The sequence below is a fragment of the Hyalella azteca genome, unplaced genomic scaffold, assembly GCF_000764305.2.
Source record: "Hyalella azteca isolate HAZT.00-mixed unplaced genomic scaffold, Hazt_2.0.2 contig16446, whole genome shotgun sequence".
In the NCBI taxonomy this organism is placed as follows: Eukaryota; Metazoa; Arthropoda; class Malacostraca; order Amphipoda; family Hyalellidae; genus Hyalella; species Hyalella azteca.
In genome coordinates, this window is record NW_025946269.1 from 21,061 (window position 1) to 43,236 (window position 22,176).

The 22,176-nt window shown below is 40.2% G+C and overlaps 2 protein-coding genes across 9 annotated transcripts in view; one reads left to right on the plus strand and one right to left on the minus strand.

Annotated features, from left to right (window-relative positions):
• Nucleotides 1–36: 36 nt before the first annotated feature.
• LOC108666059 (male-specific lethal 3 homolog) lies at nt 37–10,323 on the plus strand. 5 transcript variants are annotated; one of them, XM_047884907.1, is made up of 15 exons: nt 38–516; nt 1,684–1,711; nt 1,917–2,148; nt 3,062–3,171; nt 3,562–3,661; nt 4,283–4,376; nt 4,909–5,069; nt 5,390–5,526; nt 5,904–6,065; nt 6,963–7,027; nt 7,729–7,819; nt 8,219–8,298; nt 8,467–8,646; nt 8,917–9,001; nt 9,396–10,323. In XM_047884907.1, exons 3-15 carry the CDS (start codon nt 1,978–1,980, stop codon nt 9,466–9,468), a joined length of 1,509 nt encoding a protein of 502 aa, XP_047740863.1. In that variant the 5' UTR covers nt 38–516; nt 1,684–1,711; nt 1,917–1,977; the 3' UTR covers nt 9,469–10,323. The 5 variants fall into 5 exon arrangements, with proteins under 5 accessions (XP_047740865.1, XP_047740863.1, XP_047740862.1 ...); XM_047884909.1 differs by lacking the exon at nt 1,684–1,711 and having other exon boundaries at nt 37–516; nt 4,909–5,027; XM_047884906.1 differs by lacking the exon at nt 1,684–1,711.
• The window catches only part of LOC108666058 (ubiquitin conjugation factor E4 B), a 24,016-nt gene continuing 12,153 nt past the window's right edge, over nt 10,314–22,176 (minus strand). For 3 of the 4 annotated variants that reach the window (XM_047884905.1, XM_047884903.1, XM_047884904.1), the window contains exons 12-27: nt 21,931–22,066; nt 21,218–21,355; nt 20,814–20,968; nt 20,351–20,471; nt 19,945–20,087; nt 19,319–19,414; nt 18,471–18,748; nt 18,211–18,334; nt 17,685–17,793; nt 16,980–17,106; nt 15,474–15,585; nt 15,008–15,117; nt 13,967–14,112; nt 13,468–13,770; nt 12,878–13,024; nt 10,314–12,428 (exon numbers count right to left, since the gene is read on the minus strand). In XM_047884905.1, the coding sequence (XP_047740861.1) occupies nt 12,361–12,428; nt 12,878–13,024; nt 13,468–13,770; nt 13,967–14,112; nt 15,008–15,117; nt 15,474–15,585; nt 16,980–17,106; nt 17,685–17,793; nt 18,211–18,334; nt 18,471–18,748; nt 19,319–19,414; nt 19,945–20,087; nt 20,351–20,471; nt 20,814–20,968; nt 21,218–21,355; nt 21,931–22,066 (2,313 nt within the window). In that variant the 3' untranslated portion in view covers nt 10,314–12,360. The remainder of the gene's footprint in view (nt 12,429–12,877; nt 13,025–13,467; nt 13,771–13,966; nt 14,113–15,007; nt 15,118–15,473; nt 15,586–16,979; nt 17,107–17,684; nt 17,794–18,210; nt 18,335–18,470; nt 18,749–19,318; nt 19,415–19,944; nt 20,088–20,350; nt 20,472–20,813; nt 20,969–21,217; nt 21,356–21,930; nt 22,067–22,176) is intronic. The other variant, XM_018152864.2, reaches the window with a different exon arrangement.

Here is a 22,176-nt window from a genome sequence, read left to right on the forward strand (position 1 = left end):
AGATGGATATTATTGAATATCAGATTTATATTTTTACTAAAAACCTCAGCTCAATCTTTACAAGTTTTAGTATTCAGTGCGGAATGTGCTGTATGCAATGGTGTTAATCCATACATATAACTGACAGCTCAATTGAATTTGGTCCTTTCATCTTTGGAAATGAACAAAAGAATCTCATATTATCACTGTCATTTTTTTTTTCATATAAAAAATTTTGCTTGTTTGCTTGCTTGGCTGCGATTTGCACATGTTGCCTGAAAGTGCCAAAGAAAAGTTTTTTTTATAGTATTAAGCCTTGAACAAAACATACCTATATGCCAAAAATATTGGTGAAAGTAAAGCAGTTTCTTGAGAAGTTGAGAATGTGATCTTAATTCCAGGGCACTGCAATAATTAAAATTATTACACAATTAAGGAATTGCTTGTCATTAACACTGTAAATGCTTTTTTATTCATCAACACATGGAAGTACAAGATGGCTGTGAGCAGTTCCAATGACCAACTCAGCAACTCTTGGTAGGACACTTTCTTGATGAAATTCAAGGGAGAAGAAAAATTGTAGTAATTTTGTTATTCCATTGATATTTACATGAAAATTTCCTAGCTTTAAGTGAAATGTGTCAATTTTGATATTAATTTAGTTCTTTGTACATACCTAGTAAAAACTAAAAACAATTAGGGTAAACGCACCATATTCCGACATCATGGGTAATTCCAACACTTCTCAACTTTTTCCTTCATATTAAGCTTTGTCTTAGTTCCACACATGCATAGACGGTTGAAATAGTGTTGTCATACTATTGCCTGCCAGATTCCCGCAAAACACTGGGTCTGGCAGGAAAATGTTAAGATCCTCAGAGCAAAAGGGCGGGAAAGTCCAAGTCATCTAGTGAGAACATCATAACATGTGTCAAAGTTGATAGTTAACCTTGCTCTACCAAATAGTGATAAACTGTTTGTGTAGAAAGAATATTATGGTGTTGGACGTTTAAATAAGTCTGTGAATATATTTGGAATCCTTCAAGTATACTTGTACCTATTTGCTGATTTTAAGTGGAAAATAAATTAATAGATGATCAAGTTAAGAGACGGTTTTAGACACATAAAAACTATTTCCAACTCGGCCTGGAATTGGACACACACAGCTCCTTCCAAGCTGTGTTAAAAAATTAAAATTTTATTAATAGAAAGCTTAATAGCTCTTAATTAAAAGCTAAAATAAAAAAGTAAAATTTTTTAATTAAGCTCATTCCAAGCTGTGTTGTATTCCAATACAGCTCACACAGGGCGTTGGAATTCCAACACAGGGCATCGGAATTACGAATTAGTAAGAGTTTGAAGCGCTGTTGGAATTAGTCTCACAATATGCCAAATTTAGTCACACACAGTGTCAGAATTCAGGGATTTTGTAGATTTGAATTCTAAAACCTTTTAAATGAATATGGCAACAGTTTGTGACATTTCATTGTTGCTGGCGCGTAGTGTGGTGTTTTGAGAGTGACATAAAGCAATCAGAACTTGAGTTGTGCACACTGTGATCTTTTTATAGCCATTCATTTCTTGGTACATCCTTAATGTGTCGGAATATGGTGTGTTTACCCTATAAAATTGCCTATTTTATAATACAGAAAGCAGCTACAAAAATGGATATTTGTATTTATTTACCTATATCCCTCTTCACAGGCTCACCCAGATCGCCATACTTGTATAGGTAATTGAATAAGAGGAAATATGATTGGTCACTCATTGGCCTAGCTAAGACAATGAAGCATAAAACACTAAAGTGGTGGGTTTTTATGGAAGAAATTTATTTAACTGCCAAAGGGCTAATATTATTTTCTTATTTTTATCTCTTAGTTCCAAGAATTAATATCTCATTGCTATTTGATAGTTCCATTTTCCTCATATTTCAACAGGAAGGATTGCTGGGCTTCACAATGTTGGCTGAAAGTTGCTGCATGCTAACTAGACCTCAAGATGGTTTCCACAAGAGGCATTAAATCCAGATTTTGTGAAGGCGAGCGTGTGCTCTGTTATGAGCCAGATCCAACTAAAGCCAAAGTGCTCTATGAGTCAAAAGTTTTACAAACAGTTTACAAGCAAGATAACCGGGGCAAGAAACAAATTGAATATCTCATCCATTTCCAGGTTTGTTATCAAAGATAATTTTGTTAGATAGCAACCTTATATTTAAACCATGCTAATTACAATCAATGGAATTGTTTCATTTAAACATTTTCACTAATCATGGTTATAAAATTTCTTGATGGGTATTTTTTTAATTTGATAGAACCCTTCTATTAATTGAAGGTAATTTATATATATGTTGAGCAGATCTAGTTAATCTATTTTACCCAGTTTAACAATAGTAGTCTCTTACGTCAAGGTACAAAGGGGGCTTCAAAAATAGTAATCATAGAAGAAGGGCAGTTCTGAACAGTCCAAGTCATAACTTTTATTTTCCAATAGTATATGCTCCATCAATGTCAATACATTCCTGCAAATCCTGGTACCAGTTTCAAGTCCCATCTTTGTCCTGCAATTTGAACCTGTCATGACAGCACTTTATGCTTATTCAACTGGTGGAAACACAGTACGGTACCTTTCAATAACTTTCTCATGTTTTGAAGTAAAAATATATTGCTTAGAAGTAAATTGGGGCTAGAAGGTGGATGTAAAAAATTATTTTCCATCAAAATTTGCATGGCAGAGCTATTGTCTGCCAAACATCATGCATGGATGCATAGTTGTGGTGCAAATGAATGCATTGATGCAGCTTCCCAGGGCATTTTTTTGAAATTTTCTCAAAATCTATTTGTGATAAATAGCTGGAAAGAAAATCAACTAAAAAGATCCCCATTGCCCTTAAGATCTCCTCTGACAACAACTTTTTCTTATATACAGTTAAGTCATTTTTCCATGAACTTTTTGAAGCCCTTGTATTTGCGATAGCTTTCAGCTTCATGGCGATCCTTTGTAATGTTAAATACCATGCAGGTAGCTTTTTTTGTTGGGGTACATGCCTATTACTACACAGTTTGTGCAACAAGTTTCCTTTCAGGGCTGGAATGCATCTTGGGACCGATGTGTTGACGAAGATCTTGTGCTCAAAGATACTGAGGAAAACAGAGAGTTGCAGAGGCGTCTGATGGAAGAAGCCCAAATCAAGTTGTGAGAAACACTTTACAAACGTCCAAAAATAACTCTTGATTTCTTGATTGCTTTTTCATGGTCAGAACCACATATTGAAACACTTTTTCTGCTTTACATTGCTTAAGTTGAAGAAAAGGGTGTACCTATACAAGTTATTGTGAAATTTTAGTAATTGTGAATTCTTTATGAAGATTCAATTGTAAATATACAATATAAACGATTTACAAGTTTATTAGCTAATGCAGAAGTGAAAAACTTAATTTTTGCAGAAGTGAAAAACTTAGTTTTTCATACAGATTGGCCCAATTATATTTTTTCTATTGGCTTGAGGCATCAGTCCAGTATCTTTACTGACTAGTATGTAGTTAATGTTATCAGCATTTGATAATTCACTTGTCTTGTTCACAGGAAAGAGAAGAAGAAAAAGCGACGACTTTCTGACACTATCCGTGAGATTGTACAGGAGAGGCACAGGAAAGAACGAACAGGCTCGGATGCTGGCTCGCAGGTATTTTCTGATCCAAACAATGCCTTGCTACCCTTCTCTTGCCAGGTACACTGTTAATTGGTTCAATCATACTTTTCCTCATTTGTAAACCATGCTATTGCTTTCAATATTAACAAATATTCAATATGTAGTTCACAATTAAATTTCCATGCTGAGGAATTCATGTTCCTTTTGGAGCATAATTTTCACTCAACTTTAGGCAGCTCAAGTGTTGTTGAACGAGTTTGATTCTCCCAACTTTCTAACTCTAAGGTACTTATTATTGTGTTGGTATTCTTGTCTTGGGCTACATGGTTAATGGACTTTAGCCTCTTTTATTAGTCAATTGTTTTACCAGATGTGGCAGCCATTCCATGTATTGGCTGAATTGAATTTTTTTCTGAGGCTCCATGTAGCATAAATGCTGATGAATTCTTGTAAAATTTATATACCGTGCCATGCGTTGCATTAGAAACTTTCCAACACTGGATAAATTGAGTTTTATTTTCAGCTGGATATAATCAGTGAAAAGTGCTCAATGTCATTTGTTAGAGCACAGAAATGTTTCTGACACGCAGGTTTATTTGGATGGTAATCTGATATTATTGGGTAAAGTGGCATTGAAATCACACATTTCCTCAGTTGGGCGCCACGGACGATGATGACCAGGGCTCACTCACCTCCGATGCTGACAGTTCGGTGGCTTTAAGCAGTCGAAACAACAATGGCCGTGATGGTTGGCATTTCTTCTTCCCAGATCTCAATGATAACGTTATAAAATCACCAGCTACATGTATATAAATAATTTAAAATTTTATATATGTAATTTGGTACTTCTGAATTATTTATTAAAATGCATGTTTTGTTTCAAATGGAGAGGTTTGAACATTTTCTCATATAAAACTCAAATGTTGCTACTTTAAATATGTCGTACGACTTTGTTCTCTTTATTACAGCAGTAAAGCTGATCTTCATTGTCATCTTAAATGATAAGTCACAAATGTGTGAACTAAATCGAGTTTTATTAGTTAGTAGTTATATTGTACTTCTAGCTTTAGTTGTGAGGAACTTTCTGCTCTGAATGCATTTATAACCAATGGAAGAGAAAGCACATTGTGCATCTAGATAATCAAATGCATAATATTGTATTTTAATTCGATTTTTGTGTCAAATGCTTGGTAACAATAAACAAAGATAGTTTCAGTTACTTGTGTTGTCATGAACACATATTGCTTATGCTTATGCAGTTACAAGTGATGCTTCTGCAGGAGCAGCAACAGTGGAAGGCTGGGGCGAAGCCCCTCGACAGACAGCCGTGTCTTCAGACTCTAAGGAAGCTGACTACCTCAAGGAGTTCCCACTAGAAATTCCTGCAGTGCTGAAATCGGTACTTGAGCGAGATCACTTCTTCATCAAGGAAAAGAATAAGGTGCAAGTTATGGTTGCTATTTTTGAGAAAAAATTTCCCTCTCTAAGTACCCCAATTTATATTTGGCTTCAACAAACAGCAATTGTAAAACTTATTCGGCCGTCTTATTGATTTCTTCGAGCCAAATCTTACTCATTCAGTTTTCACTCACCTACTATGATTGTAAATATTTTTAGTTATTTATTTTTTTAGATCTAGTGGCACTAATTGAATCGCAGTCTTAAAAATTATGGGCATTTTGTTACCCTTTTGTGATTTGTTCCTCAGAAAGGATGCCTGAATTTTATCCATAATGAAATAATGTGATGTTATCCTGTCAGTTGGTGCAGCTGCCATGTCCCCCGGCAGCGCTGACGGTGCTTGAGAGCTACGTGGTGTTCTTCGCGTCACGGTACCTCGCGCGGACCAGCGAGCGCCGCCGCAGCGAAACACGGCTCAAGGATAAGGCTTACCTCACGTAATGCTGCTCATGCATCCTCATTTGTACGATGTTTTGCATATTGCTGTAATAAAACGGAATAGCTACTGGACGCTTGATTGTGATGTCGTAAGAGCGCGCCTCCGTTGAATCATTCAGTGTGAAGAATTGAAGCTGCTTGATATATTTTGCACCAAGTGATGTTTTCCTTGCATTGATGTGTGGCAGCTGATCGCAACGACATTCAAATTTCATTAATTTAGCTCATATACTTTCGCTATTAATATATGAACCCAATGAGTTCTTTTACTTGAAATACTAATGTATTGAACCAATTCACCCTGTTACTTCTTCCTCGATAACCCTTATCAGCCGCATTGCCATGTATCGCCTGCACTGACCTGTACGCGCTGCAGGCTCGGCCTGTGCAAGGAGGTGATGGACGGCCTGCGCGTGCTCTTTGACTTCCACCTGAAGAGTCACCTCCTCTACACTGAAGAGGCCCACCAGGCCGCCTCCCTCGCCTCGTCTCAGCCTCCGCCCTACCTTCTCAAGTCCTCACTTGCTGCCTCACCACCGTGGGTGGTCGTCTCTAAATTATATTTTAGAACGCATTCAGTCAACTCTGAATTACAAATTGTCTTACGGATATGAAATTGTATTGGGATATTTTGTACATCTTTGAATAGTATAAATGTCACTGACAATTCATCAAATCTGAAGCGGATATTTAGGAAAATTTATTTAACCATCCGTTTCTCTAAAACTCGCAGTCAAGGGGGTTTTATGTTCTTGGGCGGTGCTCATTCATTTTTCTTCGATGAAAATTTAAGGTGGTCATCCTGAAACCTTCTTGCTCATTAAGCACACTTCAAATTTGCTTAAATTTCCGTACAAATTTTGGATCGGCTAGTGACGTTTTCATCAGTAGACTTTTGAGTTAGTGGTAAATGCTTTAGAATTGTTTTGATATTAACCCGAGTTTTCTCCCATGTGCATACCACAGTAAGACTAATCTTAGATGGATTTGAATCTCTGATGACCAAAAATTTTGCAATTATTCTTAAAAGTAAAACTTCAAGCGATGATGCTCGTCTGACCCAGATCGAATTATTTTGATTTCCATAATTCTGATTGAATTACTTGCCATTACTAGCTTTGGTACCAATTTCGCGTAACGGATTGTGGTAGTTATTTCAAGACACTAGGTACCGCGTTCTGTAGGGCTCTGAGATGTCATGTCAAGTGCTTGATAATGATGGCAGGCATGATGCTTGAGTCGTGAATAGTCGTGGCTATCCTAAATACCTGTACACATTGTCAGATAATTAACTTGGTTGTGCTACAACTATTGTAGCGCAGGGCATTATATAATAATTTTTTTTGTGTTCATTGCAATCATTGAATTTCTGATTGTGAATTGCATTGCTCTGCTGCTTCTTCTGAATGTCACACTCCAATAGTTTCCCTTTCAGCAGATCGACTGATGAGAGCAGTGCCAAGGAGGAGATAAAAGCAAAACTGCCCGATGACAAATCTCGTAAGACAATTTCGGAATTATTCATAGTTTGCTATAGGGGGTTTCATGATTCCAATTAAGCCTTGACAAACAGATGGAGTGTATATCAGAAATACCGGTAGTTTTGACTAGCTAGGGTACTCCAACCTACCAATTTACATCAAAACACTATTTAAATGTCATCAAATATCATTCCTCTCATTTAAATGTCATACGTCTCCTTGTGCCACTTAAAGTTTTCGATTATATTCGCGGGCTGTCGTCATGCACGTGATTCCTTGTAACAATCGCATGTGACCTCTACACTGTCTTATTTATTGTCAAGTTTCTTGACGATCATCTCATGACTAATATGAGTAATGTCTGAGTGGATGCATCAGCCGGCAATTCCCGTCGTTCACAGTCTTGCTAATCGCGAACAATCCAATCTCTTGTCACCTCGATTGCAATAAAACTGTAGATCTCCGTTCTACATTTTCAGAAACCATCACCATTGTGGCTAATAAGTGTTAGAATGTGGTAATTTTTTTACGACCGTTTTTGTAACAGCTTCAAATAGTTATTGAAAAGTGTATGTTGCTGCTGTGTTAATATTGACATTTGTGATGTTCAGTAATAGTACACTCATAAGAACACATATCCCACAACAAGTGTAGTAGAAACTGGTGACAGTCGGCCTACAGGTTCCTGTTCCTATGAGGTACCATTTTTCTCCTAACCAGATGACCCCGGCGGCCGGCGTCTCACGCGCTCCAGTGGCGGCCGCGCCACCGTAGCGTCCGCTGAGGCCCCAGTGCCGTCACCCTACACATGGTGCGACCATTTACCTCTTGTTCAGTGTTTCTATTTATTCCAGTCTCGGCATTTTAATTGAGCAACCACTTCTATCGTCCTATATCAAGTTGATAATTGTCGAAAAGGTTGCATCTTCATTTTGTATTTATTCAAGTGCCATTTCTAATTAAATCTATTTTTATCCGGATAAGTACAGGAATTATCATAATTCCTATCAATGTCATACACGCCTTCATTATCTCATGGTGTTCAATTCATTCGGATCTTGAATACAATGCGAGTAGGGATTCTGGTGTCGGGCCCCGACGCTCGAACTGGTCTCGGTTTTCAGGTTGTACACGTCGCTCGAGAACAGAAGCGTGACGTGAGTCAGTTAACAGTAGTAAATAAATTTATCTTTTTTATTTTTTTCCACAGTGACTCAGGACGGAGCACTCCTGTGACGACGAGCAGCAGCAGCGGCGTTGCTCAGCAACAACAGCAGCAAGCAACTGCAGGTCAGTTTTTCAGCGGCCAAGTAATGTGACCTTCCTCTTTTACTCATTTTATTTCGAGTAATTAACTCTAGAATGGGCGATTAATCGTTCGAAACTTTAGTATCTGATTTAGATTAGTTTGAAAAAGAATTTTCATCATTTGCTCATCTCCTGACCTAACAATGGCAGGGCTGACGACGAGCGGTAGTGTGGTGAGTAACAGCGTCGGTGCTTCGACCGCCACGTCGCTTTCCTCCCTGGGGCCGCTGTCGCATGACCTGCTGCAGTGGACGCTCCTCCCCTCCCAGCATCGTCATGCTGGTATCCCCATTCTCCTCTATGGGCCTCTGCACCTGCTCAGGCTCTTCGGTGAGGAGTGCTTTACTTTAAGCCTTTTTCTGACCGTGCGTCTCCAATATTTCATAGTTCAAATTGTTGTAGGCGACTTTTAACCCAGAAACAAAGACAAGATCTAAGACTTGTACGTTAATTTCAACAATTTCAGGCTCGTGCTCATCTGTGAAAATCGTACATATTTTGATTTTCCCGGTGTAGTGTTGGTGAGATACCATACAATATATTGGGTTACAATAGCACCACATGTGAAGTTAAATTCAAATTCTATTGCTGTTCTTACAGTGAAGTTGCCGGAAATCGTGTACAGGATGAACTTGTCACCGGAGAAGCGGAAGATCGTGTTGAAGCATCTGCAGCTGTTCTTGGAGTGAGTAAAAGTTGCATCTTTTTTTTTAGCCGTTAGCTTAGTGCCAATAATTTCGCGACTACACTGCAGCTGTGCCATGTCTTTACCATGCTGCTTGTTCTCTGAGTTCTTTTTACCATGCAACCATTTACAGTAGGTAGTTAGAGTTTATATTATGTAATATTATAATATAATTTAGAAAATCGCATTGCTGTTGTTTCCAATTGAAGCCCACGTGATTTGGTGTGTGATTTTCATTTTTGGATTCCATTGTATGTAATGATTATAATACAATATGATCTCGACAATAACTGAAGTTCTGTGTCATCATCGCATTTTAGCGGTGATTCATACTAATATGATGATAGCTATCGTCTCCTTGCGAAGGTGCGCTCACGCTGCTCTTTATTTGCAGGTATTTAGAAGTGCACAGCCAGGAGTTCTTCTCAGAAGCCCTCTACATAAACAACGCTGCCGAAAAGTGTTGAAAAGATGAGATGATTTATCTTAGCTGGCTGTGAGAGTAGTTAAAATTTGAAGGCTGCGAGCCCCCAACAGTATTTGAAACACCGGACGTTGGTGATATTTTTCGACGATTTTATGTAGAAGTTTTTTTTTTACATTCATCTATTGCGTTCCTTTTCAACTATACTGTTGCTTACTTGAGCCACATTTTCTACTGGCTTCTTCCACGTCCACATCCATATTAAGTATTGCCCAGAGTAGGGAGTGCGGCCTCGCTGGCCACAGTCTCTGCCATGCGCTTATTAACAGGGCTATGTTGCTCTCGATTGCCTGTATTATTTAATAACTATGATTTATAAGTGTTTGTGTGACCCACGTCGTACCTGAAATAAAATATAGATTTCTGTCTTGTCGCTCTTCCAGAAAAAATCAGTGCTTGTATTAATTACATGTTTTTTTATTGTGTACATACATATATAAATAGTCAATATAAATATCACTTCGGACCGGCAATAAACGTTTCACTCTGAATATTCTCGCCTTGGAGTAATGTTTGAATGATTTCGAAACGTTAACGAAGTTCCCTGGAACCATTGCCTTTCTGGGTCTGGATTTCTCCGACTGCATTTGCTCATGAAGGCTAATTATGTGAGGGCGCAACAACGACTTAGAGTTCAATTGTTAATTTGAACATAGACAAGGTAATGCGCGACAAGACTGTTGAAATGCAAATATTCTAATGATCATGTTATATATTAGAGAGCGTCATTTCACTCGTTTCTCGTGTTATCGTCGACTGGAATCGACAATCGTTGTATCCGACAACGCCGTTGAGAAGTGATGCCATAGGTCCAATAAAATGCTCGTCTCGAATGAAATGTGACTTTACTGCCCATGATGACCCCACTAAACCCCTTGTTTGAAGCCAACTGATTCTTTGCAGAGCGTTGATTTAGAAATATTTTGCGGTTGAGAGGCAAGCGGCACTTTACTTTATGTACAGTCGGACGGTAATGGAGTTATTTATGTACAACACGTTTGCTGTCACTCGAGGCAATTTGTGTAGCTTGATTCTCGAACAAAAAATGAACATTGTTCCATACATCCCTGCAACAGAAGCAGAAGCGCTCCATTAACTCAAAGGAAACCTTATTGATAACTACCGTGTAACGTTTATCATTGCTCGTATTCTCTTATATTAACCAGCGCAGAAAAATATCAAGCTAAGATCAATTGCTTTAGCAAACATGAGAAATTCGCGGCAGGAACTTGTCGAGTTCATGTTGTAATTGCACACATTGAGCAAAACGAGACGTTCGCTCCTAAGGAAATTACCTTAGAAGCAAATATCTCCTGCGTGATCAATTTTTTGGTCATTTAAAGTTTAAACTATGAGCGTAATAAATCTACCAGTATCCTATCACAATCATACAGGTTTTGCCAACATATTGATTCCTCGAAGATGAAGATATGCTACATCAATAATATTGACAAAACAAGATTAATTCATTAAGTATGCGAGCGACCATTAGTAAAAAATTCTCAAACTTATGATTTGTTCAGATAGGGAATCATAATGACCAGAGCTGGTTAAAATTAGCAAACAATTGCATAGGCTAATGTACACAAAATAAATCTGGCCATGTACGTGAAAGACGCCGCAATATATGAAAGTTGGAAAATCTATCGACCTGCACAAAAAGATATATCGACGTTCAGCATCAGCTAGAGTATGTTATAGGAGTGAAATGAAATTTTTCATCTGATCCCACAAATACGTTAACATGTGAACTGGCGAGAATCGAGGAAAATTGGGTCACTATCCATTCCTCTAGAGCTCAAGATTAGAGTTAGGGGAAACTGTAGAGGAACCGGTTCATAATGGTCTACTAGAAATTACGTAGCAAACGTGCTCCAAGAATTTGGGAGTTCTAATTGCACGAATCGAGACAATCAACGACAAGAGAGCCAGCATCGTTGAAATACAAGACCAACTAAGAGATTACTTCCACTCCGTAACAAGATTGCTCAGTGGTGCGAACAGCATGATTCGTCTTTTAGTGAGGAACAGAAGATATTCACAGGGTAAGCATGGTTATCCAGACCAAAACAAAAAAGTTGGACGGGAAAATCTTACCGGCTTATCCTTCTACAGTTATTCCTTACATTTTACTCTGATTGTTAACATTACCCTTATATAAAGCAAAAAATTTTATTTACAACATACACATGTAAGGAGCTTGAAAATCCCCCCTTTCCAAAGCACTGAACTCCACCGCGGACGCGAATTGTAGAACTCGAGGTGAGATTCCAGCCAGTAATTGGTCAAGTAATTTAAAATAAACCAAGTACCTCATGAATCTAGAAGTTATTAGCAGAGGAACACCTCGTGACTGAAAATGAAATGCCCGAGCACAAACAGCAGATATACCTAGTGGGCCATAAAATATTAAGTAAACTAAAAAGACAACAACCTTCTCTTTATGATACTAAGATAACCACAAATCATCCAAGATACAAGGCGATGCCAAAGAGAAGACCATAGAAGAATCTTATTAAAACGATTCGTCCGGTAGGTGAAACTTGAGTAAAAAAAGCTACCGTGCATCATTTATCGATAACTACAAGATCTTGTGTTTACATGAGACTCCCAATAGTGAGATCCTCTCTTTAAAAAATCAGGCTGAGAATAGAAGACAAAATCACAGACCAGAGAAACATCGCCTGACGTCAGAGAAGAGTTGCAAACAATTATAACTTATCACCTGTTGCTGTTGTTAAAAAATACATTCTTTAACCTCACGAAACTGAGCCAGATAGTTTACGGGAACATTTCTACACGAGACTCGCTACTCATTAACATCTAAAGATCACTACGCCTCCTGCGCTGCTGGATAAGGTGGATGAACGTCGTCTCAGCTGGAAGACTTCGCAGCGTTTTTAGCGGCAATCCAGGCTTCAATTTCATCTTTCAGCTTTGCATCTGAAACAGGATACGAGACGTTGGAGTGTGAAATAGTGTATCCTCACGCTGCTAACACTATTAGCAGCTTTCGATTTCGAACACTGTTAGCAGAACATAATAAGCTTTTGACTTTTAGGGCCTTTCAATTCATTTTATTGGGGCCATTAAATCCATAATTAGAAAAAATCCAAATGTACCGTTTGGTAATTTCTAGATTCATCTACTAACATGAGATATCTCGATCTCTAATTCTCACTTTAAAAAGTGCAAAATATTCAAGATATCTAAATTAATTCAGAGATTACAATAAAAAATTAATGGCCAAGCTCAGCCGATGGAACAGTCAGTGTTGCTCACTGACACGAGTTGCTTGTCTAGCTAATCTGCAGACTACGAGTTGATTATCTAGACTAAACACTGAACAAGGCAATAAATAATTTATGTCAAGGAAGTGCAGGAGTGCTGACCAGGCCTGAGGTCGTCCTCGGTGAGAGGCTGGCGCGTGAAGGGATCGGTGTTGTCGTTGAGCAAGTGTCGCATGATCACCGAGCGGTCCATGACGATGCCGGACGGCAGCGCTACAGGATCCGTCATCAGCGTCTGCATCAGAGGGTCTATCGAGAAAGGCAATTTCAGTAAGTTTCGTAATTAAATCTAATACACATTTGTGGATATTTCATTTATAGGTTTATCTGAGATATACAAGGTTTCCAGATGGTATAAACTAGAATAAAAATGAAACAAACCTCTAAACTATTCAATTTGTTTAGCTGAGTCGGACTGTAAAGTGAAAAGTGTTATTATCAACTACCGAGCCCTGAAACACAGCAAACTGAGTGATCCATGTTACCCTGCCAAAATAAATAGCACATACATAATACATAGTTATAAATCCTAGACAAAATACCGATGAAGATCTTGGTCGCCTTTTTCTTGTAAAAGCCTCACCCACGACAAGAAGCTATGATACTAAATGTGCACTACTCTGTTGTGCATTGTTCAGCAACGAGCGTTTTGCAGACGACAACAAAAAACAATACCGAGTGTGGCCACTCACCCATGAAGTTATCAGGAGCGTCGCTGTAGTCTTCATCCTCCTGCAGTTTCTGCAAGAGGATGTCGGTTGCCTTCTGCCCGAGTGCGCGGAATTGCATCATCTCGTCAACGGTTTTAATGCCTGCTTTGTCGAGGCGCTTGAGTGTGAGCTCGAAGAGGTCTTTGCTGAAGGAGCGCTCGTCGTTGGCGAGTGTGCGGGCGAACTCAGGCGAGTCCAGGTGAAGGTAAACGTCAACAATGAGACCCAACATCTTCTTTGGGTCCCAACCATACTTTTCGGGGTTACGTACTTTCAAATCGCGACCTGAATAAACGAAAAATCCTCAAACATTTAAGGGGATAATGCGATTTAAATTTATTTATTGTATATGTATATATGTGAAATCTGAAAATACGGATTGACTAATTTGAAAAAAAAAATTTCGTTCCAAATCAGTCCTTCTAAGATGCGTGGTGGTAAAATAAAAATTATTTACAAGGCACATGGGCAGTTGACTAACACTTTTGTCCAGCGAGCTGCGTGAGATTGTAGTCGAGCATGGCGGCCAGTCTGTCGCCGAGCTCAGGGCGAACGAAAGGCTTGGGGATCTCTTTGGTGAGATGGTGCATCATCTCGAGCGTCTCGCGCGTCAGCGTCAGGTACCATCTGCAATAAAGGAATAACGTACAACAAAGGTATAATATACAACTAATGTACCATTGTACCACTTGTATCAAAGGTATTATCTTAATGTACCATCTGCAACAAAGGTATTATCTGTAACTAATGTAACATCTACACTACAACAAACCCGGGCAACTCTGTGAGCAGAGCTAAACTTCAGTGATGTGTCAATAGTGACGTCATTACGGACTCTTAGCAAATCTTAATTGTCTTGAGTTGTGTAATATTACCACTTATCGACTCGGATCGAAAGAATAGATCCTATGATCAACAATGGTCGGGAACGAGGGACCTAATGTGGTTTAATTTCTCGATGAGGAGGAGCGTTCTGGTGGCTGGCAACATGGAAGTTCAGATGAAGCGCTAGCTGCACCAAAGACCACATAAAAAATTACAGATGAAATGTTCAACCTACTATTGCAAGTTAATGACAAGTTATTAACGAATGTGTTACATGGCTTGGGAGTAAAATAGCATTACTTGGACGAGGAGCCGCGTATACAGCAAGGATAACAAAGAATCAAATGTATTCATAGACAAGCCATGATATATTGTTATCCTTATATTGTGGACGTAGGCGCAGACGTAGTATACGCACTAGGCGCAGAAGTCACACTAGGCGCAGAAGTCACACTAGGCGCAGAAGTCACACTAGACACAAGTCACACTAGGTACACAAGTCACACTAGGCGTACAAGTCACACTAGGCGCACAAGTCACACTAGGTGCAGAAGTCACCCTAAGTGCACAATATGCAATAGTCACCCTAAGCACGCTAGACGCAAGAGTAACACTAAGCAAACTAGACACGATAGTAACACTAAGCACACTAGACACAATAGTCACCTAAAGCGCACAAGTCACACTAGACCACTACCTGCACTGACGTTCGTCCGTTGCCAGGGCGCGCCGCCGGGTCTCCTGCTGCTGGGACTCCAGCGCCGCCCACTCGGCCCCCGCCATCTCCTCCTGCATCTCGTGGATGCGCTGCGTCGTCCAAAAATAAGTCCTCTTATAATAATTGAACAGGAAAACAAGGCTTTTTGATGCAATAAACCCGTATGAGTTTCGGTGGAATGGAATTTTTTATCCAATTAATGACAAGATCAGATTTACAGTATTTCATTTAAATCGACAGATGCATCCTCGAGAACTTATGAAAACAGTCTAATTCGATTAAACTGACCGTTAACATCGAATTTTTAGCTTCTCGTCAAGTCTTCCCTACGAAGGATACATTAATCCAGCGTAAGATACATTAATCTTTATTAATCCAGCACAAGACCAATAAAAAATTAATTAATCTTAATCAGGAATTCCAATTTAAATGAAACATAACGAACCTTAAGCGACGCAACGGTCTCGTCGAGCAGGAAGGTCGTGTCGTTCATGAGGAGGTTCACGAACTTGATGAAGTCGCGCCCAGACCTGAAAACATTATTGGCAATGCAGCTGCTGCAGCAGCCAAGCCGACCAGCAAAACGTTTTAGTAACAAAGAAAAAAAATAAATAAAAATAGAGCAAAACACGAGCAGAAATTCTATTTTTTAGTGCAGCAATCGAAAAAGTTTAGTGATAAACGAAGCAAGAGAACAGCTTCCAGGACACGCATGTTGGAGGCCGAGCATTATTAGTACATTGGCTCAATCGTATTAGTAGAGCTTAGTGAGATAATAAGCATAATGAGTTAGCCAAGTTAAGCAAGAAAAAAATATAAAATAAATAGCATGAACTTAGGGCGAGCAAAAAAATTTCAAGATAAGACAGGGATTTTCAGAAAACAAATGAATTATAAAAATTGGGCTAACACGGCATTCGATGTGAAAATCGTAACAAATTTTGAACACCGCTTTGAAATAGAAGAACAAACTCGTGCACTAGACAGATGAACCAAGAAATAACTTGTACTTTTAGGAGTCAAAGAGTGCATGACTAAAGAGCGATCGCGGTGAACACTTCAGTGGTAATGGGATGTCGCAAATGAGATCAAAATGAACTTCCTCCAATGCATTACAGAGGTAAAGTAAATTAGTACATATGACGTTACCTTGATATCATAACAAAAAGAACAGCTATTAAGAACAAGGCAGCACTGCAACAAACAGCATGCTTTAGAGTCAGATAAAAGTTCTGAGGACTTCAAAAATGGTCAGCGGTGCATCAAACAACGTGGTGCATGCATCAAACAATGTGATATGTGAGAACCATACCGCCTTTATAAACATTGGAGCATTCTTAAACTGCCTTATTACGATGCGCAAAAGAGAAACTCCTTAGTGCATGCCAGTCCTCTCCTGCTCTAGAACCGGTACTGCTGCAGTACTGCCAAACACTGCTCTCATATACTGCACTACTGGTACAACTCACAGCAACACTGCCCTCACATACTGCACTACTGGTACAACTCACAGCAACATTGCTATTATTATACCACTCACTAAAAATTGATATATTTAAAATCAACACTGCTGGGATTACGACAGTACGATTATATAACTTCCGCTGCCACTCTGATAAAGACCACTACATAATTTTACGAAATGCAGCTATGAGTCAGCAAAATAAGGCCATTACTGAACTAAATACTGCCACTCACCACAACACCCACCACTCACCACAACACCGCCACTCACCACAACACCCACCACTCACCACAACACCCACCACTCACCACAACACCCACCACTTACCACAACACCCGCCACTCACCACAACACCGCCACTCACCACAACACCCGCCACTCACCACAACACCCNCCCGCCACTCGCAACACCCGCCACTCACAACACCCGCCACTCACAACACCCGCCACTCACAACACCCGCCACTCACACCACCCGCCACTCACTTGGCTTCCTCAATGAAGGCCTGTTTGAGGCGCAGCTCGCGCCAGAAGCTCCTGAAGATGACGCCGACGTGATACCTGAAGCTGAACTTGTCGTAGAAGCCGTTGCTGGTGCCCATGCTCTCGACCACTGCGGGGCGAACGATGGTCAGGTCTAGGTTTTATTACTGTACATATGGTGATAACCACTAATGGAACACTCTTAACGCTGCAGCAATAGCTAATAGTGGAACAATATAACGCTGCAGCAGTAGCCACTACTAGTGACACACTACTGATGCTGCAGCAGTAGCCGCTAGTGACACAGCAGCGTCAGCCACTAGTGGCACACTACTGACGCTGCAGCAGTAGCCACTAGTGACACAGCAGCAGTTGTTGTTGTTGTAATTGCCCATCCTGGCAGTGGCGACTAGGGAGGGGGGGTGATAGGTCAGTTTTTCCGGGTACTCGGTACCACTGGTAGTTCCACGACCATCACTGGCTCGCTGACCCGCCAGAACCATTTGATTGCAGTACACAACACCCTGGACAAGCCAGGTACTCATTTATCAACCAAAGTTGGATGAATGGCCGAGTTGACCATGAGCTGAGCTTCCCGGTAGAACTTGTCCTCAGTGGGACTCGAACCCGGGCGCTGGGTGCGAGAGACAGAGTCTATCACCACTGCACCAGCACAGCTGCAGTAGCCACTAGTGGCACACTACTCACAGTTATAGAAGCGCATGAGGGCGGAGGGGAGAAGGACGGACAGCGGGTGGCTGAGGACGCGCTCGTACAGCCTCGGCACCAGGTTACTGGGGCTCATGTCGAACAGCATCTGAAAAATCGAGTATTTACAAGCATTTGAATTCAAGTTTCACAATAAATATTTCACTTGACGGTGAATGTCTTAATCATTTCATCAATACGTAGTTTCACAAGTCTTCTCATTCAGTAAAGTAAGCATACATACAGTATGAAGTAAGGCCAGTGAAATGAAGCATCATGAGGCAAATGAAGCCAGAAAACCTCCACCTTCTTACCTAAATGCACTATAATATTTCGATGCTTCATTAAAAAAAATTATTTAAACACTAAGTTACAAAAAAAAAAAAACACAAGATAATGCACGAAAGAGATACGAATTCGTTTATACAAACTTTGATGTACTTACGAGAAGACAATACTTATAAAGACATACATATATCTAATATGGGAGATACGTGAAGCTTTAGGCAAAATAATGGAAACAAACCTCAACAAATTTGGCGATGAGGTAAGGGTTCTTGACGTGACCATCAGAACAGCCGCAGATCACAACCACGAGCAGACTTACGAGGTCCTGGCCCACGTTGTTCTCCACCGTCGGGAAATGATAACTGAAGCAATTAATAAGTTGAGGTACTCTCATAGAAATTCGGCACGAGTAATCGGACAAATAATAATATAACAAATAATTATATACAATACTTAAATGCTCCAAGGTGAGCTGAATACACTTGATCAGTTACTCACTGAGATATGAAAAGAATAACTTCAGCAATATCTTCGAGAAAGAACTCAGGGAAAGCCGAGAAGAGTTTAGGTGTGGTCATCTTGGGCAGGGAGACTTGAGCGTTGCTGGAGGACGCGCTGTCTGTGGAGAGCAGGGACACGAACAAGGCTTCGTACTGCGGACCTAACAACGTCTGAAGCAAGACCTGCGCGACGCTGCAGTAGAACGTGAGGCACCGCGTCAGCAGCTGCAGGTCTAGTAAGACCACCTCTTGACACACGCGCGCTTGCTGCAAACGCTGCACGAGAATTGTGTGGGGAGTATGATATTATTAAACGAATTTTTCTCCGAAAATATATTCATAGCAACGTTCCACTGAACTTTATCACCACTGATTAATGAGTAACCAAAAACGGGTGCAGTACTTAACCCGTTCACCATTTGACGCAAGTAAATACATTTACTTTCATATTTTATATATGAAATATATAAAATATATTTACTTTTCAGGTAAACAGTAAGCATTTACGTGTTTTACATACCGAAGTAAGAAACAATATAAACAAATTCAAAGTTTCAAGTCTAGCTGAACAAACAAAAGCTGTATTATCACTACAATAATGTACTAAATACAGCAGTATTCAAGTTTACAAATGCCTCTCACAAATTAGTTGCGAAGTGAAGCCGATAAGCCAGGTTTGCCGATATCAAGTATAAAATATTGACATCAGACTATTTCCCCAGAAATGTTAGTTAAAATAACATAATATTTCTTGAATAAAAAGGCAATAATCGATTAGTTTTCAAGCGACTCGCCACCCTGTGCACGTCAGCTCACTAGAAGCAGCTACAAGGAGGACGAATTCACCTTGACTTGATGTTTCCATCGCGTGAGAACTTCGCGTTGTTCTGCAGCGTTAGGTTGGTCCCGCCACTGCTCCTCTGAGCTCTCGATCTGGTCTATCTGAAAAGCGACAGGCAGCAACATCTTACTACTTCGGCACAAAACTTCGCAGAATCAACACAGATGTACTAAATACAACTTCAGAGGATTCATACATACCCACAAAATACAACTTCAGAGACTACAGTTGTCCAAATACAACTTCAGAGGATTCTTACAGTGATACAGAATACAACTAAAAAAGATTCCAAATACAACTTCATAGGATTCACACAGATGTACAAAATACGTATCACTAAACGCTCTAGTACGTCAAAATAATGATAATAATGCTCATTAAACGAGTGCGTGGGCTAAGCAACGGGGCAGAAGAGCAGCAGACCACTTGTTATAGACACATCCTACACCAAAAAGAGCATAGGAACAGCAAAAGAGCAGCAATCGAGCAGCAAAAGAGCAGCGATCGAACAAAAGAGCAATAGACCACTTGCTATGGACACATCCTGGACCAAACAGAGCAAAAGAGTAGCAATCGAGCAAAAGAGCAGCAGACCATTTGATATCTACACGTCCTGGACCACAAGCGTTACCATCTGCTGGAGCTCCGCGATGGCTTTGCAGCGCTTGTTGTAGCGTCTGATGCAGGGTACGATGGAGAGATGGTGGGCGCTCAGGGTGAGGAACCAGCACTGGCTGTGGAAATTGACCGCCTCAAACTGGCTCGTATCCGACTCTGAGGAACATCAGGATCGTTGGGACTAAAACAATAGTTAATCAGATTACTACAATCTCATACTTCAATCCTAATATTGAAATGGTGCGTTATTTCATGATTAATCAATAGGTTTTAAATATTTGTAAAGATCGAAAATTAGAGGCGGGAACTTTTAATATAGGTCGCCATCTAAAATTTCACTATATTTTGTGTACGGTAATGAAATTCTCATATAAATTATTCATAAATTCATAGTCAACTTGGTCGACTTCATCACTCACGTATCTCTTTTCTGAACTCCTCGGCTTGGGGCTCACTCATGGACAGTCTGCTCTCGCCATCGAAATTCACTAGCGACTTGGGATGCAAAAAATATTTCGGGTCCACTTTCTCAACTTTAACCTGTTAAATCAATGCATATTCATCAGTACACAAATATAGTCAAATCAACAAGCAATAATCGGAATAATGTTTGCATACCTGAATGATAATAAAAATAATACTGGAACATTATGCACTCTCAGCATCTAGAACTTTTCTATGTACATACATTTAGATCGGAATAACTTAATTTTTTACATCCAAAAAATTATTATAAACATGTTTTCTTTCAGAATAATGGAGCAGGAGATTTATATTCTAAGGAGAGGAAACCTTATTATTACTGCAGGTATGTAACACACGGAGCGGAACGCACACGAGCTACAAGGCTTGTTCGTGTGTGAAGGCTGAAGAAAGCAATACCTTGAGGCACAGCAGCTGCATCACAGAGAGCAAGTTAAAGGCGTGGCCATCTGACATGACCTCCGAGTCTTTGCACTGCATTTGAGCGCGCTTCTTGTTACGCAGCAGCGTCTCCGAGAGCAGCTGCAGCGTGCCTTCTCTCGAGCTGTTGTTTGCTGAGACGTATAAAAAACAATTGTCATATATTAGTTAATAACAAAACAACAATATCATATATTAGTTAATAGAGTTAGGGTTATTATCTTTTCTATTATCTTTTGATGTCATGCAGCATTTCATAGCAACAAAGCAGGTAGCCCCCCGGAAGAACAAGCTATCTTCTATACCGTCAGTAACATAGGTAGGTATACCTTATTGATGCTATTGCAACCTTACACAAATTATTAGATGTTATTGGTACGTACTTAGTAGGTTGTGGAAGAGTTTCCAGAGGCCGTCGCGACGGACGAGGTCAAGTTCGAGGGCGAGGGAAGTGAGGGAGCTTGGCAGAGACTCGAACACTTCGTAGAGGCGACCCCTCCGAGCGCCAAGGTCGTTGGGGCCTGTACACGCTTGAGTTACGCAGGGCCAACACAAACACGTGCAGCAAACAACTAGCAGCACAAATATGGAGTCAACTTGCAGCAACACAATATCGGAGCAACAAGAGCATCACATATGACCAGGTAAGCATTAGTAACATCACCAATATCGGAGCAACAGGAGCACATGTATTGTCGCAAGTAGTAATAGAGAACATATACTTCATGTTCACGAGCGAATGCTAGGGCATCACGTCAGTCCAATATGACGATAGTTCAATTCTAAAGCAATTTGCCAATTAATCAATTGAAGAATCATAAGTTTAATCCAATGAGACAAATGAATTATTAAAGCACGAGTGACGGCAACTAGGAGGCAATACAAACACCGGTCATATACTACCGGTACTTATCACAGTTAACGAGTTGTCCGACATAATCTGCTGGTCGCCACTTATCTAGTTTGTCAAGGCGCACAAAAAGGCGCATGTTGTCACAAAACAACACGATGGCGACTCCAATTATAAGCAGTCAGTCAATATTAGATGAGCGTATTGGTAACAAAACTATAGGTGAGCATTAGGCATATCACGCACCCGATAGGTATTGCTTGACGATGTCAGGGCAGTCCTCGACGAAGAGCGAGAGTTGCGTGAAGGGACCCAAGAGCGACGTGGTCACGATCTCCCGCCCAGCCTCAGCCGCCACACGCACCGCGGGACACCACGAGGGCTGAAACAGAAGACACCAACCCCATTCAGGAATATATACTTACATGATAGTGTTCAGTGGGGTCATACTTTCAAAATTCTCTAAGTGGACGTAAGTACTTACGCTCTATT

Excerpts from the sequence above, each read along its gene's own strand:
- LOC108666059 (XM_047884907.1), top strand. The coding sequence starts at position 1,978 with ATGGTTTCCACAAGAGGCATTAAATCCAGATTTTGTGAAGGCGAGCGT. Across the intron at positions 2,149-3,061 it reads AATATCTCATCCATTTCCAG|GGCTGGAATGCATCTTGGGA; the intron begins GTTTGTTATCAA and ends GTTTCCTTTCAG. Across the intron at positions 6,066-6,962 it reads TCACTTGCTGCCTCACCACC|CAGATCGACTGATGAGAGCA; the intron begins GTGGGTGGTCGT and ends TTTCCCTTTCAG.